At 40.9% G+C, this 18,456-nt stretch overlaps 1 protein-coding gene across 1 annotated transcript in view; it reads left to right on the top strand.

The window, feature by feature from the left end:
* The window catches only part of CRIM1 (cysteine rich transmembrane BMP regulator 1), a 1,144,468-nt gene that overhangs the window by 944,575 nt on the left and 181,437 nt on the right, over positions 1-18,456 (top strand). Inside the window, exon 8 of the mRNA XM_033937787.1 lies at positions 11,779-11,907. Coding sequence (XP_033793678.1) covers positions 11,779-11,907 — 129 coding nt within the window. The remainder of the gene's footprint in view (positions 1-11,778; positions 11,908-18,456) is intronic.

Genomic DNA, 18,456 nt, shown 5'->3' with positions numbered 1-18,456 from the left:
CCCCCCAGCCGACCCGCGCCCCCCCTGGCCGACCCCCACGACCCCCCCACCCCCCTTCCCCGTACCTTTGGTAGTTGGCCGGACAGACGGGAGCCAAACCCGCCTGTCCGGCAGGCAGCCATCGAAGGAATGAGGTCGGATTGGCCCATCCGTCCTAAAGCTCCGCCTACTGGTGGGGCCTAAGGCGCGTGGGCCAATCAGAATAGGCCCTGGAGCCTTAGGTCCCACCTGGGGGCGCGGCCTGAGACACATGGTCGGGTTGGGCCCATGTGCCTCAGGCCGCGCCCCCAGGTGGGACCTAAGGCTCCAGGGCCTATTCTGATTGGCCCACGCGCCTTAGGCCCCACCAGTAGGCGGAGCTTTAGGACGGATGGGCCAATCCGGCCTCATTCCTTCGTTGGCTGCCTGCCGGACAGGCGGGTTTGGCTCCCGTCTGTCCGGCCAACTACCAAAGGTACGGGGAAGGGGGGTGGGGGGGTCGTGGGGGTCGGCCAGGGGGGTCGCGGGTCGGCTGGGGGGGCGGTCGGAGGTTCTTGGGGGGGGGCGGTCGTTGGGGGGGAGGGGGGTTTGCGTCGAGGGCAGGAGGGCCTGGGATCCCTCCTGCCCGTAATGTAGTGCGGGGTGGGGTTAGGGGGTCGCCGTGGCCAGGAGGGTTTGGGCTCCCTTCTTGCCCGATATTGTCGGGAAGTCGGCGGTCCTTCGGGGTGGGGGTGCGAGTGGTCCTGCCGGGGGGGGATGTATCGGACGTCGGGGAGTCGGCCGGGCAAGAGGGCTTGGGCTCCCTCTTGCTCCGATCGTGGATGCGGGTACGGGTGGGAGCGCGTGCGAGCGGTCGTTCGGGGTGGGGGTGCGAGCGGTCCTGCTGGGGGGGTGAATCGGGCGTCGGGCGGGGTGGGAACTATGTTTAAAAACTTTTGTATACCGCGCTCAGGCATATAACGCGCGAGGGGTATGCGCGGTAGGTAAAAACGCGTATAACGCGCGCGTTATATCCGCGAAAATACGTTAGCTACTGATTCTATATTTGTTGTGAAATTGGAAGAAAACAAAGAAAACTTGTCTTCCAAAGATTTAAAATCTGCAAATCTTGTTTCAAACTCAGGTCTAAGACTTTAAAAATGTTCTGTGTATTTTTGATATAATGCAATTTCACCTAAACTTGATTTGTTTATGTTGCATGTCGGAAAGTGCATTAAATCTTCATTTTTCAACTGCTTTTCCCAAAGAACTAGCTTACATTGAAATGCTTTAACTTGATCACACATGTTCGTAATGATCTGATCTTTTCCTTGCTGTTTTTAAATTTAAATTGTTTAAGTGTTTTGTTATATCAACCATGAAGGATACATTTTGCAACCATACTGGATCAGAAAACAACCTTGTGTCTTGATTTTTAGTTTATAGAAACTGACTTATTTCTTCTTTTAAGTCCCAGAATTATTTAAGGACCTTGGAGCAGGATAACCAACGTACCTCAATAAAGTAGGACAAACCAGAATATTCGCTTTTTAATTCACCTAAGAAAGCAGAGAATTGTCAATGATTTAAGCCTCAAGATCTTATGAAATTGATAATTTTTTGACAAATGTCAACACATTTTCCATGTTTATTACCTTAGTGTATAACACTTCTTGATGTATAATGCAATGTATAATGAATCTTGGATCCGTCAGAAGTTTCACTTTGGGTTTTTTCACAGTAATGCCAGAAAACCTTTGGCTTTTCCCACCATTGAAGGAGTTCTATCTGTAGCTACAGAAGTTTGTTTTGACAGAGATAAAGTGTATTTTTGCAGAAGCTCATAAACACAATTAAATATATCTTTTCCCGTTGTAGTGCCACACCTCGGTACTAGTTCCACTAATTCTCAAAAATGTTGAAATTCATGTTGCAAGCACGAAGAAACACAGCTAAATGAGCTACGCCCCCAATGTTCCTATTCTCGTCACAAGCAATGGAAAAAGCTTCGAAACTAGATGATTTTGCTTTGATCTGTTCACTTAAATTGCCGTCCAGTTCAGTAATTCTTTCTGCAACTGTTGTTTTTTCAGTCCCAACTTGAGCTCTTTCAACTTTTCTTGTCTCATTAATCCTTCGTAATTGTCGTATTTTGATTTATGCTGTTCATAGTGCTGTTTAATGTTATATAACTTTGGCACACTAATAGCATTATTACGTATCAAGCAAATTATTTTATCTTTTACTTCACAGAAAATCTCTCCAATTCCCACTTTTGGGGGAAATTTTGATGTTCATCAGCAATTTTTCATTTAATTTTACTACCACTTGGTTTTGATAAAGACATACTAAATACAAAGAGCTGAACTAAATGAATAATCGTTAACACAAAAAAATAAAACATTTCAATAAAAATTAAAATCTTTTCTTAAATATTACCTTAACAGACGTAGAATAATTGCACAAATAATAAGTGTAACTTAAATAAACATATACAGTGGTGCCTCGCATAACGGACGCCTCGCACAGCGAACGCTGCGCATAACAAACTTTTTGTCTTGCTCCCTATAACGAACTTCGTTTCACACAACGAAGTCGCCCGAGGGGCCCGGGGGGGGGGGGGGCGGAACTACTCTCGCCGCTTCCTAATGTGAGCCGGGAACAGCAGCACCCTCCTGTCTGAATGCAGTGTTCCATCATCTCCCTCCACCTTACCTTAGATGCCGAGTTTTCCGGCTTTCTTTTTCGGCCAGCCACACACTTTCAAAGAGCAGCACATGCGCGCATGCTCTGTTGTTCAATCTTCTCCTCTGACGCAACCGGAAACCGGAAGTTGCAGGAGAAGAGAACATTGATCAACTCCAGCAGCTGCGCGTGCACAGCTTTTTGAAAGCGTGCGGCTGGGTGAAAAAGAAAGCTGGCAAACTCTGCATATAAGGTGAGGTGGAGGGAGGGAAATGTAGGGCTGCAGAACGAATTATTTTGTTTTACATGTATTCTTATGGGAAAACGCGTTTCACACAACGAACGTTTCACATAACAAACTTGCTCCTGGAACGGATTAAGTTCGTTGTGTGAGGCACCACTGTACTCATATTTTTATTGTACTCCGAAGGCAAAATATTTCTTGCCAGGTGCACCAAGCAAATCAGTACAAGACTAATGGCATGGTAGGTATTATTATCTTCTGATTCACTACTAGTGTTACTGTTATTGGAGGGAAATGGTGTGTTATAACTAGAGGCACAAACTTGTCTTGGGTACCAAAGGTGTCCGCATTGTAATAAAAAACAGGTCATACTCGTACGTTGTATCGTTGTTTTTGACTTACTTAGGCGACTGCTCAGTGCCGATGAATTGCGGGAGAAATGTCACGACTCTGGTTATGACATTCGATTACATTGACTGGGCCGCAAAGATATTTGTTGTGGGCCGTGAGTTGGACATGTTTGTTTTAAGGGAATCCCTCTGACCCTCTAATCGTTACGCCCCTTTTGTAGATCCATGCGGAAACACTTAGGCACCATTCTATACAAGGGAACATAAGTGTGATTTACTACTACTACTATTAATTATTTCTAGAGTGCTGTTTCACTCAGATCCGCTGTTTCTGTCCAATTTTGGTGCCTTGCATCCATTAGAAGACTTTTCCATGCCGAAAAATTGTTACAGAAGTAGCACCTAACATCCGCACTATATATAGAATTCCCCTGCTAAAATATATAAAAGTAGAATAGCAGCACCTACATGCACTATTCTACAATGGTGTGCCTAAATTGCCTAGCATGCAACTGTAAGGAGGTGGGATACATGTGGGTGGAGCATGGATGTGTTGTCAAGCAATGCACACGACTTACAGAATTCTGTCAGCTATGGGGGGAAGGGGGGGGCATAGCACTTAACTTTTGGTGCACCAGCACAGCTTTGCACTAGTATTCAATAGCATCCTAGGCGCACCCTTAAGCCGTTAGAGAATTGGCACTAAGCATTCCCCATTGTGGTGCCTACATCTTGGCATTGATTTATTGAATTGCTGCCATAGATTTTAAGTACTGCATCATCTAAGTTCAGTGTCTCTCAAACTTTCTCGAGCCGGGGCACACTAAAGGTGGTGGCCACAGCTCGAGGCACCCGGAAGTGCACAGCCCTGAGACACCAGTATGGGGTGCCAGCAGGGAAGAGGGCTGGAGAGAAGGAGAGGCGCCGGCACCGGCTGATTACCTACAGTAATGTTTCTCAACTATTTCAAGCTAAGTACCCCCTAAGTCTAACCAATATCAACTGAGTACCCCAACCAAAGGCCTCCAAAGCTCCGCCTTAGGCCCACCCAAGCTCTGCCCCAGATCCCACTAATTGTAATGCATTTTTTCCAGTTATTTTTCATATACACAGCAGATATAAATTCTCAAAATTGACATATTTCAATCACTGTATTGAAACTGAAATCATTTCCCCTACCTTTCTTGTCTGGTGACTTTATTTTTCTGTGCTTTTAACTATGTTTCCAGTGCCTTCTTATCCACTGACTGTTTTTCTCCTTCTTCACTTTCTGTCTTGCATCCACCTTTGGCATTAACTTAACATTCAATTTTTCTGCTTTCTTCGCAAAATCTACTTTTCTGTGTCTTACCTACCCTTACTATCTCTCTCTCCTTCCCTCCCCGTTTCCATGGTCTAACATCTCTCTCCTTCCCTCCCCCCTCCCCCAGTAGTCCAACATCTCTCTCCTTTCCTCCCAGTAGTCCAACATCTCTCTCCTTCCTGCCCTCCTCCCAGTGGTCCAACATTTCTCCCTCCTTTCTACCAGTCCAACATTTCTTTCTCTCTTCCTCCTACACGATGGCAGCAGGAAGTCGCTAGACATGCAGCGCTGGCACCGTACCATGTTTTGAGAACCTCTGGTAAGAGGCACGTCCTGTAGGCCTCTGGTAAGAGGCACGTCCTATAGGCAAGTCAGCTGGCCGGTGCCTTTCTTCCTCCTCAGTGTGCCACGGCACGCAGTTTATGATGCACTGGTCTACATATTTCTATTTTTAGTTTGTGATTACTTATTCCATTCTGGACAAGGGTGTATGTGAAAAGGACATGGTTTTCTGTAAGCACCGACTGAGCTGGATCAATCTGTATTAATCTGGCTTTAGTTTTACAATGGGTATATTGATGTTCTAGTGCTCACTGCAGTGTTTAAGATGCTACCTGTTCCTAGGTGAACCCTTATTGTATGACTCATGGATTATTGCTAAAAAAAATATTTTTTCCTAAGAGGAGGGGGTGTTAAAAAAATTATCAGCCCCAGATGTCAAATATACTAGGTATGCCACTGTGCCAAACTTTATTTTGTGCTGTTTAATGTTTGGCCTGGGAGGATACCTGTGCTCATCTCTCTTGAATTGTCTGCTATACTAGGAAGAGACATAACAAGCACAGCGATAAAATATTTGATGGCATTGTAGTTTTAGAGAGGAAGTTATCAACTAGAGCTACCATTCAGATGTTATTTTACTCTTAACCTCACTTACTAGTAATTAGGTCTCATTGCATAAAATGGGACCTGCAATTAACAGCACGAATTAATAGTAAAACAACATGTCATAATGGTTGTCCACATTGATACTGTAACTACATCCCTTAGTTGTTTAAATGATGATAGAGAAGAATATCTAACAGGTTCGTTGATTTGTTTAAATAACAATGCTCATGAATTAATTAAAAATGTGCATGCCTGAAATCTGGATAATTTTCTAAAGTAAAGCAACTGAACTGTGCACATATAAAACTAGTGTAAGATTATTCTCCCCCTTGTTCAGGAAATAAACTTTAAGGTGAATGGAATTCCCCTTGCAGTATTCACAGTTATTGACCTTCCTGCAAAGTGAAGCAGTGTGGCCTACTTCACATCTGTACTGATGTTGCAGAAAGTCAGACATGGCTTCCTGGCAGATCAGTCAGAATCAGAAACCTGCACCTGATCAGTCTTCAGATTTGTTTCTTATCTTAAAGCAGTGTCTCTCAAAGTTCTTTTTAGCTCTGGCACACTAAACGGAGCACATTTGTTTTTGCGGCACATTATAATTGAAGTTATAAAATTGCAAAACCAACAAAAAATTAAATTTGAGAGTTATTTATTTAAAGTTCTATAAGCTATGTATGGTTAATCGTAAGAACGAGGAAACTAAAGTAGAATAGAATTGCTAATCATTGTGATGTATATGCTTGTTTTTGAATGCAAATTAACTTAAAATGCGGCTCAATAGTCGACAAGCAAACACATATTTCATCATCCACCATCAGAAGTCGTTCTTTTTTTTTTTTTTTTCAATTTAATTTCTGTCAGAGCTGAAAAACCAAGTTTACAAAGATAAGATCCAAATGGTAACAAAGCCTTGATTGTTTTGTTGCTCAAGTTAGAATAACTACTGGATAAAAAATAAAACTAAAATTACTTGCCAATTAGTTTTCAAGGACTAATCACATCAAAGAATGATGCTTGTCTGGGTGGTTGAAACCTGACGCGCACAGACGCTCATAACATTGACAGACTTTTGCGTACAAGATGTACATGTCATCTATTCTAGTCTATACTTAAGAAGATAATTTTTAAAAAAATAAAGTAAAATTCTGGAATCTCTCATGGCACACCTGGAATCTCTTCAGGGCACACCATTGTGCCATGGCACACAATTTGAGACACTGCTCTAAGATTTCAGGTGGCATGAACTGCTAATATTTGTACCATATTTGCTGAGACAAAAAAGGAATGTCTAAGAAAGCTTGCCTGTGTCCTTATCGCTTGCGTTTAGAGCTTTTTCAGCCTTCCACATTCTAGAGTCAGCATTACTAGCCCTAAACAGTTAAAAGCAATCTTACAGACACTAGCCAGTTTCAAAGAGAGTTAAAAAAGAAAAGGGGAGGGGATTTGTTACATTTAACATAAATTATTGATCTGCTGAAAATGGATTCACAAGTTTAATACTAGAAGCCTAGCATGTATTGGAGATTTGTCTGACAAGGCCAGCATTTTGGACCTCATTCACATTCATCACTCTTAATCCAGCAGACATTCTGTTCCTCTCAGCCGGACATAAACCACTGCCCATGTGTTGCTGTGAAATCAGTAGAATGCACGCCACACTGAGCTGACTGGCGGGGCTCTGTGTCTGCCGAAGAGCTGAAGGAAAGGATTAGGGGCAATTTAATCAATTTGTTTAGCTAAGAAGAATAAAATCCTGTTAATTTTTAAATCAGATTTGACTCATGCTCACATCAGTCTCACAGAGCCTTGAGTCGTGCTAAAGTATTCATAATAGCACCCTTTGCCGTAGCAAAAATTCCATATATTATGGCAATCAGCATAGCAGCTATGTCCCTTGGGAGTTCACCATGTGGCACGTAGAGTTTCATATTTTGATGTTCAAAACCTTAGACGTTTCAAACATTTTTACCTTCAGTTTTGCTGTGAGAGCCCAACCTAGCTGGCACCAGTGAAAGGAAGTTGTAAGAAAGCACGGATTGTTTCTGGAATTTGATTATATCCTCTTCATGCATACAGGGTGTTTTTTGTTGAACAATACATGTACTGTGATTTGGAAGAACAACGTACAAATTAAATTCTCTTCAGCAAAATTTTTTCTACTAATTACTGATAACCATGGTCAGGAGACCAGGAAGAATCCAGATTTGAGTGCACAAGGAGACATATCCTTATGGTTAGGACAATGGACTAAGTACCAGGGAAACTCATTTCAAATCCCACCCTGATCCTTGTGATCTTTAGCAAGTCACCTCAGGTACAAGTTCAGATTGTAAAGCCTCTGGGGATAGAAAAATACCTATAGAACTTCATTATAACTTGGTTAATTCCAGGCAAGTTTCTTGTTATCTGAGAAAAGATGAGCAAAATCCCTTCTCTAATGCTAATGCTAATTATTATTATTTTTTTTTTTAGCATTACTGTATATTTTTTCAGCCTTCCAAATTACTGCATTTTTTTACTAATTACTTGTCGGAGGCTGAGGGACCGTTCCCTTGGGAGCAAGTTCTCCTCAGGTCTCATCCACAGTGAGCTTGAGAGCAGGCTGTTGGCTCCCTTGACAGTTTTGATTCTAGATTGAAGCTGACTTTGTTCCTCCCATCTCCATTTTGTGCAGCCTCCGGTGGGGGTCTGAGGGTCCCTTGAGGGGACAGGATCTGCGTTCCAAAGAAACAGGCCATTTGAGCGCTTCTAGGATTGTCTGAGGCAGATGTCTTCTCATACCTCTGTCTGGAGGTTAAATGAATAGCAGCTCTCAGCACAAGCATGGCAGTGAGTCAGGCTGGTATAGTCTATGGGGAAATCAGTGGAGAGAGGGGTCTCTAAACTTGGTTTTGTGAGTTTCTGAGACTAGGGCTGGATCCCTCACTTCTAAAAAACCCTTTCTTGAGTTTTTTGTTTTTGTATTGAGTCTCAAGGCACCAGAATTGCTATCACAGTGGCCATCTTGGATTTTCTTTTGAAAGCATCCATCTGCATCAAAATGCCTTATTTTTACTTAAAGCTGGTGTGGATGGACTCCTAAGGCAGGGATACTTCGAATTCATGCCATATTTGTAGCAGATGCCTGTCTAAGGGTAGTCATTGTTCCATGTGTGATGCAGCACATGAGGGAGGTCGGAAGCTATGGGCTTCACCTCCCCTAACTTCTCTGTAATGATGGGTACCCAGGTTATTCGGGTCCCAGGCCAGAAATACCCATTGGAACTCCATAATAAGAATTTGCATTCTCGGTGAAATGCAGTCATGTACCAACGGACAAATCTCTGAGGACATTATGGGAGTTCCTATCAGGACCCACTGGGCAACTTGGTCAGTGTTTCACTCCTGAATTCATCCATGCAGATTGTGAAAAATTGCAGGCAAACCTTAGGAAGTTGGAAGACTGGATGTCCAAGTGGCAGATTAAATTTAATGTAGACAAATGCAAAGTGATGCACATTGGGAAGAATAGCCCAAATCACAGTTACCAGATGCTAGAGTACACCCAAGAAAAGGATCTGGGTGTCATTGTAGACAATTTGATGAAACCTTCCGCCCAATGTGCAGCGGTGGCCAAATAAACAAGCAAGATGCTAGGAATTATTAAAAAAGGGATGGTTAACAAGACTAAGAATGTTGTAATGCCTCTGTATCGCTTCAAGGTGCAACCTCACCTGGAATATTGTGTTCAATTCTGGTCTCCTTATCTCAAGAAAGATATAGCGGCACTAGAAAAGGTTCAAAGAAGACTGAACAAGATGACAAAGGGGATGGAACTCCTCTCATATGAAGAAAGACTAAAAAGGTTAGGGCTCTTCAGCTTGGAAAAGAGACAGCGGAGGGGAGATATGATTGAAGTCTACAAATCCTGAGTGAAGTAGAACGGATACAAGTGGATAGATTTTTCACTCTGTCAAAAATTAAAAAGACTAGGGGGACACTCAATAAAGTTACAGGGAAATACTTTTAAAAGATGCTGCAGAGAGAAAGCTTCTAGGTCGGCAAGAGATGAGGCTGCCTTGAAAGAGCTGACACTAGAAAACTACAGCAGTAGCATGTGGGATAGAAGGAAGGGGACAGAGATACCAGACCATGGGGAGGAAGGAAAGCATTGGATCATAGAAGGTGGAAGAGGGGAAAAAATGCATGCACCACCTTCAGGAGTGGGGGGATGCAGAAAGAATGTGTTGCCACCCCCAAATTGGAGGGCTGCCTGTGTTTCTATAAAATCCTTCCCTCCCATTGTCCACCATCTCTCTCCCCACCCCATCTCCTCTTGTTTCACAATTTGTTTTCTAGTTCCTCCCTTCAACCTCTGGTCTGTGTTCCTCCCTGCTCTCATCCCTTCCCGCCCCCCACCCCTGGGCTAACTTAAACAGCTCCAGGGGCCCGTCAGTCCAGGCATCTTTTTTCTTCTGCCATCTCCCTTCCTTCCCCTCACCTTCCTGGACTTCTTACAAAGTCAAAATCTTCTTTTTTGGAAGGGTCCCAGCATGGCAGCCATTCTCATAAACTGCCGGCACAGCCCCAAAGCTTTCCCTCTGCTGCGATCCGCCCAGAAGTTGCATCAGGGGGGGTGGGGACTGCGGCAAAGGGAAAGCTTCAAGATAACACCGACAACTTGTAAGAATGGCTGCCATACTGAGCTCCCTCTGAAAAGAAGATTTTGAGTTTGACTGGGAGGGAGATGGACAGAAAGGGAAGAGATGCCCAGACCGAAGGGCCCTCTAGAGCTGCAAGGCCCAAGGCAGCTGCCCTGTTTTCCCTGCCCTAATGCCAGCCCCGATGTGATAGTTTTGTCCTAGATCCTGAGTGACTTTTTGTAGAGTCATATTACTTCTTAATATTGATACCTGATACTAGACGATTTATGCTGCTGTTAGTGAGATTACACTAGAATTGGACATGTTTTTGTATGGTAAATTTTATAGGCAAATGTCTTAGCCGTGCCCTGTATTCATTGTTGGGGGAGGGCCAGGGGGGTCTGTGGATGCAGAATTTGTTTGGTTTTAACACCATATTGAAGAAGCATACTGTATGTGTTTTATGAGACTGTAGCTCAATAGATAATGAAGAGTACAAACTTGTATTCCTCCTCCTCCAGCCTGAATCCTGTACTGCTACACTATCTGCAGGTATTTTGGAGGGCATTGTATTCGATAGAATGGGGAATGTGGAAGGGGCAAAGCACAAGTATGGCATATACTATTTTGTTTTGATTTTTTGTCTTTCAAAACATTGGCTACCCTAAGCAACCTGAACCCCAAGATACAGCAGGAAGTAGCATTTCTCATAGCTTTCTGTCTCCTCCACCTCCTTCCCCACACCTCACCCTTACAGCTACAATATCTTCACAGGTCATTGAAGGAAGAGAGGTAGAGTCATCATTGTCATTGAAGTAGGAAGAGAATGGACCTTCTAGATTAGATGTCTTATTTTGGTCTGGTTGGATGTGATGGAGAAAGAGGAGTTTAGGGAGCAAAGGTTGAATGAGAGAAGGGAGGCATGGGATTAGGATACAAAGAGGTGACTGCAGGGTTGAATTGGTTCTTAGAATGGTTAGAGAAAAAGAATGTGTGAAAAAGGGGTACAGAGGGGATGGGTTGGGGGTTCAGAATTTAGTGTGGCAAGAGAGGAAGAAGGGTTAGGGCTGGGGCAGTTTGGAAAAAAGGGAGGTAGCATAAAAGAAGAGGTGGTAGACTGATGAGAAGTTCAGGGCACAAGGAGGGAAGAGTAAAGGGATAAGGGTAGAGGATAGAGTGGGGTTAGGATAGGAAGAAGGAGCTATGGCAACAGGAGAGGAAGAGAAAGAGAGAGTGAGAGGGTATAGGAACAGAGGAGGTAAGTAGACAGCAAGATAAGGGGCAGAGGAGTGTGGGTGAAGGAATGGGAGACAAGGATGAAGGGACATGCAAGGGTTAAAAGGAAGAGGAATAAGCTGTTAGGTATAGTTTACATCAAAAAAAGAGGACTGGGACATGATACAGGTGGTGTTTTGTTGGTGGACACTGAAACCCACTGTCTCCAAAGGTGGTGAAAACTGTTATTTTGGGGCCACCAAGCCCCTCTTTGTGCTCTTGTTGAAATAGGAGGATTGGTGGTTATGTAGGAACTGCTGAGCCACTCATGTTTATGTAATAATGGGAAGTACCGCATAGTACTTATTATAGGGGTGTCAAGCCCCTCTTATTGTTTGGCATGTTTACTGAATCTGTTGTAAATGTAACCTCACACCATTGCTCTCCACCCTATCACATTTCCCCCTAATAAACCTATTTTAGCGCTTTGTTTTTGTCTTACTTTTGCAGAACCAACATACATTACAATAGGCCCTCCCACGTGTGAGCTGCTCCTGAATTGCACACTGACCGAGAAGGACTGCATCTATGGTTTCCAATTAGATCAAAATGGCTGCCGAGTGTGCCAGTGCAAAACCAGTGAGTACCTCATTCTCTTAATGCCTTTTGTTCTTTCAGTAGTGTACTTCCAAATAAATGTAAGCTATTGTAGCTTATCATTAAGTCATCCCAATGATTTAAATAATTAGGAAGTGTTGTTCAGTTTTAATATTGTAACTTACTTGGTAATCCGCTGCCTTGTTTTGTTTCATTGGGAAAACAGCAGCACTGTTTCTGTATTGTTCACACATCAGTTGGTAAAATCAAAATGTGAGATGCCTGGAAGTCAGTATATTGACATCTGTGTTTTAAATCACATGACTACTAATGGATAATGTCTGCTTTTTGGACTTGCTCTACTGGCAGAACTTTTCTCCAGAAATGGAGAGAGATTCAAAGATTTAGGCCCGAGTTTCCCAAATCTATCATGGAGGATCCTTCAGCCAGTTAAATATACAAGATATTCACAATGAATATTTATGAGAGAGATTTCCATTCATTAAATTTTATCTCATGCATATTCATTTAACTCATGCATATTCTTTAAACTTGACTGATTGGGGCTCTCACAGGATGGGTGTGGAACACCTAGATCTGCACAAATTTTTTTTCCCATTTTTCCACTGTTGAATGCCGAAATTTAGCCACCTGGAAAGTGATCAGGGCCAGGGTCATTCATGGGGTCTGGAGAAGGCGAAATAAGTTAGGAGTTTAATATCAATTTCCAGTGCCAGGTTTATAACTTAGGAGCCTAAATATGAGGTATAAATTTAAGAACCTCAGTTTTAGTCTTCTAAAGTTAGGAGAAGAATTTTCATTCTTAAACTGAGGCACCTAGGTTTGGGTGGAAATTCTCTTAACTGCAGGCTCCTAGGGGCCTGGATCGGGTGCTCAGCTTTCTGTGAATCTCAACCTCCCTGCCTTTAACTACTGATGATGAGTGACTGCTGCTAAAGCACCACGATTCAGGGTTCTGAGTAGAACTCACTGGGAATACTGAAAGTCAAAAATTCCCTTTTTGTCATGGTACACAAACAAGTACCAGGAGATAAATAGGATGAGACAAAGTTCAGGTTCTTTATATAATGCCCATCAAAAATATCATCTAAGCCAGGGATCTCAAAGTCCCTCCTCGAGGGTCGCAATCCAATCGGGTTTTCAGGATTTCCCCAATAAATATGCACTGAAAGCAGTGCATGCACATAGATCTCATGCATATTCACTGGGGAAATTCTGAAAACCCGACTGGATTACGGCCCTCAAGGAGGGACTTTGAGACCCCTGATCTAAGTGGTTTATAATTCATTCAAATATATGTGAAAGAGAAGTTTAGAAATAAGTTACAGTTCTGAAAGAGGAAAAAAGTAGATAAATTCAACATCAGTTAAGTAACCAAATCCAAAGTCCGCTCTCTTTATTTGTCAGCATATGAAAATTAGAATTCATAAATTTTTCAAAGAAATATGTCTCGAGTCCTATTTTAAATTTTGATATGATGGTTCAAGATGTAAGTGTAATGGAAGGTTGTTCTATAATGATGGGTTTATGGCATTGAAGATAGACAGGCAAGCTGTGTCAAATCTTATCAGGTGGAAGGAAGGAGTCTCAAGGTGCTATAACTACCTGATTCAGGGAAAATATTTTAAATTCGATTTAATTTGGCCTATTGAATCGATTTTTTGATTCGATTTCAATGACACAGCTTTTTAAGTTTAAAGTTGAATCAATTTTTATTGTAAAATTAAACAAGCCAGGTTAATATACAGATCGATCCTGCACAGTCAATGCTAACAGAAATCCTTTCCATATACACAGAACACAGATATACCTTTGCCCAGTAAGGAATAAATAATCACAATCTAAAGATAAAGATATGTAGACAAAAGTTAGATTAAATAGTCAAGAAGCCAGACTCTGCATATAATGCAACACCACAGAAACTGTAACACATGTCCCCTAATACTGTGCAAAATATAAAGATAGTAGATGTAAATTTGAAAAAACTGACAAATAACAATCACCACTTTACAAATTAACCAATAGAAATAAAACAAAAATGGAAAATAAGAAAATGCTATTTTATTGGACTAATCCATTTTAAAATTAGCTTTCAGAGGCCAAAACTTCATTCTTCAGGCCAGTACAGTATAATGCAGTTACATTATCCTGTTCTAACCTGATTAGTAAAAACTATATTAAAATTAGTCTAATAAATTGATTACTTCCATTTTCAATTTAAAAACATTTATCAATGCAGCTACAACAAAGCAACAACAACAAAAAAATATTTTTCTACCTTTTGTTGTTTCTGCTTTAATCATCCTCTTCACTCTCTTCTTTCCATCCAGCGTCTGTCCTCTCTATATCTTCCATGCATCTGCCCTCTTTCTCTGCCCCTTCCATGCACTGTGTCCCCATGCCTCCCTCTGTGTCCCTGCCTTTCCTTCTGTCCAGCTTTTCCCCCTTTTCTCCTCCTATATCCCTCATCCCAAGGCAAGCATCTCTCTTTTTTTCTCTCCTTTTGTGGATTCCCTCCATCCATGCCCGAGGTTTCTCCCCCTTTTCCCTTCTTCCTCCCTCACTTACTTTCTTTGTCACACACACCCTCCCCCCCCCAACACACACACACACAATCAGCAGCACAGCCTTCTCAGCACGCTGATCATGCCGGCATTGGGCCTTCCTCTCTGCTGGGTCTTGCCTACTTCCTATTTCTGCGAAGGCAGGACCCAGCAGAGACGAAGGCCTGATGCCAGCAAGAGCAACATGTTGTGAAGGATGCCACTGTGGAGAAGATTCTGGACTATGACAACTTTGGGCCTGCACTGAATCAGATGAGGCCTAATTTTTCCCAGATCGAATTGATTTGAATCTATTCAACCAAAGTGAATTGGTGAATTGATTCAAATCGGGAATTGGACAGCTCTAGGTACTGCTCCAGTTTTCAACCTCCTTCATCTCACCATATAGTTTTGGAAAGAGGCTTCTAGAACTGTAAAAAGAAAGGAGAGGGAAAACCTTTTACAGCCCCTATTAACTTTCAATCCTTCAATGGGATTTAAATTTAAAAAACTCTCAATTAAAGAAAGGAAGCACCAGGATAAAGGTAAAGCAAACTGGAAGAATAGAGGCAAAGAACTCTCCAGTTAATAGTTTTATGGACGTGGTGAGCACTTCTGTTTTGAATCTGAGAACACAGTAATGCTTCCTGTGATCTACATGCAGAATCCTGTTCTGTTTCTCTGTCAGTATTGGAAAAATGCTACCAGATCATAGTATGGTCTATTAAAGATTGAAGTCCACTGTCATAGAACCATAGACAGTGCTAAAAGAAACCTCAAGACATGCTTCTAGATTTTCTTTAGTGCTTAGACAGCAACCACTGTGACTAAACCATTCCAGACATATTTATCTAATCTGCTTTCTCAAATGTGCTCAGTGATAGAGATTTCACTAACGCTCTGGGTAAGCCGGTTCCAGTAGAAAATGATGGTCTGTTAATTTGATAGCTGATCTCTCACAAAGCACAATACAAGAGTTATAAAGCTGACATGATAAAGCAAGTTGACAAGATCATTAGGTATGTCAGTTAAAGGAGGAAGTGCAGAGGTGGAATTATAAACTGGAGAGATGAAAAGAATAATATTTGGAGGGTGAGAAGGAATCAGCAGAAATACTTTAAATTTGACAAAATTTTGCAAAGAGTGATTGTTGATTTTGCCCTTTGGTCATGCACGTCCAGGGTGGATGAGTAGGAGGGAGGGATGGAAAATATTTTTTTAATTCTTTAATTTAAGTGCAATTTTTGAATATGAGTATGGGGTGATATATTTATTTGACATAGATTACAATTTGATTGATTTTAAGTGCTTTTATAGTGTAATATGATTGTATAATATGTTTCACTATGGCTTAAAAATGAATAAAGATATTAAAAAAAAAAAGAAATACTTTAAAAAAATCAATAGATTGATAAGCACAGAGGACCTCTAAGATAGAGGAAGGGATAGTTGAAATTAGTAGCTGGTATGGATGGGCAGACTGGATAGACCATATGGTCGTTATCTGCAGTAATTTTTGCTGTTTCTAAATCAAAACCTTTGTTCAGTATTCTGATGGAAGATAACAAGAGATTCTGTAGTATCATTGTAGATCAGTCTCTCTCAAACTGTGTGCCAAGGCACAGTGGTGTGCCCTGAAGAGATTTCGGATGTGCCACGAGAGATTACAGAATTTTAGTTTAATTTTAAAAAATTCCCTTCATAAGAATATGCTAGAATAGATGATATGTATGTCGTCTACACAAGAGTCTGTCAATGTGAGCATCTGTGTGTGTAAGGATACAACCGCCTAGACAAGCAACATTCTTTGACATGATTGGTACTTGAAAACTAATGGCAAGTTATTTTAGTTTTAGTTTTTATGCAGTAGTTATCCTAACTTGAGTAACAAAGCAATCAAGGCTTTGTTACTGTTTGGATCTTATCTTTGCAAACTTGGAATTTCAGCTCTGACAGAAATTACATTGAAAAAAAGAGAATGACTAGAGATGGTGGATGATGAAATGTGTGTTTGCTTGTCGACTATCAAGCCACATTTTAAGTTAATTTGCACTCAAAAACAAGCACATCCATCACATTGATTAGCAATTCTATTCTACTATAGTTTCACCATTGTTACAATTACCCATATATATCTTAAAGAACTTTAAATAACTCTCAAATTTAATTTTTTGTTGGTTTTGCAATTTCATAATTTCAATTATAATGTGCCATGAAAAAATATTTGCTCCATTTATTTATTTAAAAATTTATATAGCACATAAAAACTATGCAGTTTACAAAATTACATGCATATATATTAAAAATGCTAAACATGTTTAAACAAGACAAACACAATAAAACATTAACTAACAAAATCATTATTAAAACCAGAGCTTAAAAAGTTTATGTTTTCAATAGTTTTTATTAATTTTCAGAAAGAAAGAATATAGAAGAAAAACATAGTAACACTAGAAGTAATCACATTTTCACATATACAAGTGTACATAATGTGAACGAGAAGTATGCAAGAAATTGTATAACAATTATATACCTACAATAGACTGTATAGCCAATAGTTATATAATTGTAACAGGTAATTAATTACGATAACAAGAACTATCAGCATAAGTCAACACATGGGACCAGATCATTTTAAAAGAAGAGAGGGATGATCTGCTATTTTCTGCAATTGATTTTTCATATTTGACATATAAGCAAACAGTGTTCCACCATTCATTATAAGTAATGGATGAAAAGTCTTTCCCGTGAGAAAGTATGATTTTTAAAGCAATCAAAAGAAAACATTTCAAAAGTTTGATTTCACCTTTATCAAGAGAAGAGTTCAAAGCAACACCACCTGTGATTATTATAGCATAAGTAATAGCAACAGTAATAGGTAGAATATCACATATGGTAGACCAAATATTAGACCAATAGGGTTGTAGTAAAGTACAGTAAAACAGCATGTGATCTAAAGTACCTATATGGGTAGAACAGAACCAGCACTTATTATCATTAGTGGAAGAGAGCTTGGAAAGTTTATATGGTGTCCAGTAAGCTCTGTGATACAAGAATAAGACAATTTGTTTAATAGCTGCAGCTTGTAGAGAGCCAAATGAGGTAAGCCATATCGACACCCAAGTTGTGGGAGATAGTGGTAAAAAGATATCTTGGGCCCAGATATCATAAAGTGCACTGGGATATTTGAATTTAGTGTTCTTCAATTATTTGTACCATTTTGAAGCTGCACCTTTACACAAATTAAATACCTCACACCAGCCGACAATAGTTGGTGTATCTCGTGTTACATTTTCTTTGTTTAAAAAGGTTTGTATGCAGTGTTGCAACTGAAACCACCGAAAGAACTGACTTGGTGGAAGATCATATATAGTGGATAACGTGGCGAAGGTGATTAATTTCTCATCCTCAATCAATTGTGAGATCGACCAAATTCTAGCCTTGATCCACGATTTCCACTCGATATGTTGTCCCTGAATTTTTACTAGCGGGTTAAGCCAGATGGATGAAAGAGTAGTAGTGTTCCATTTAATGGTTGCTAAGGCATCTAATTCTTGAATCGCCTGTATTGTAGATTTCAAGATCGGGTTTTCTCTTGTGATATTACATGATGAAATAAAAGGAGAGAATCTTAAAAAATCCTGGTGATACAGTTTACACTCCAATTTCAACCAAGTGGAAATTGTATGATGTGTGTTGTCTAATAACCATTTAGAACCTTGCCTTCCTAAAAAGGCAATATGATATTTGTACATACTAGGGAAATTCACTCCACCATTATTTTTTCAGCATTTTAATTTCTTTAGTGCAATACGAGGTACTTTGTGGTCCATAAGAATTCCATCATCAAAGCTTCTATCTTCGTATAGGTTTTAATAGGGAACAAAAAAGGTAGCATTGAAAGAATGTAGGTGATTTTAGGAGCTAAAACCATTTTAATAGAACCCCCCCGAACCCGCAGGAGGACTACATACTTAAAAGGACACAGCGCCAACGGCGCGCCGCCGTTCGGCGTGCCGACGAAGGC

The sequence above is a fragment of the Geotrypetes seraphini genome, chromosome 3 (assembly GCF_902459505.1).
Source record: "Geotrypetes seraphini chromosome 3, aGeoSer1.1, whole genome shotgun sequence".
Taxonomy (NCBI): Eukaryota; Metazoa; Chordata; class Amphibia; order Gymnophiona; family Dermophiidae; genus Geotrypetes; species Geotrypetes seraphini.
The sequence above is the reverse complement of the archived record's forward strand: the minus strand, read 5'-3'. Positions and strand labels throughout refer to the sequence as shown.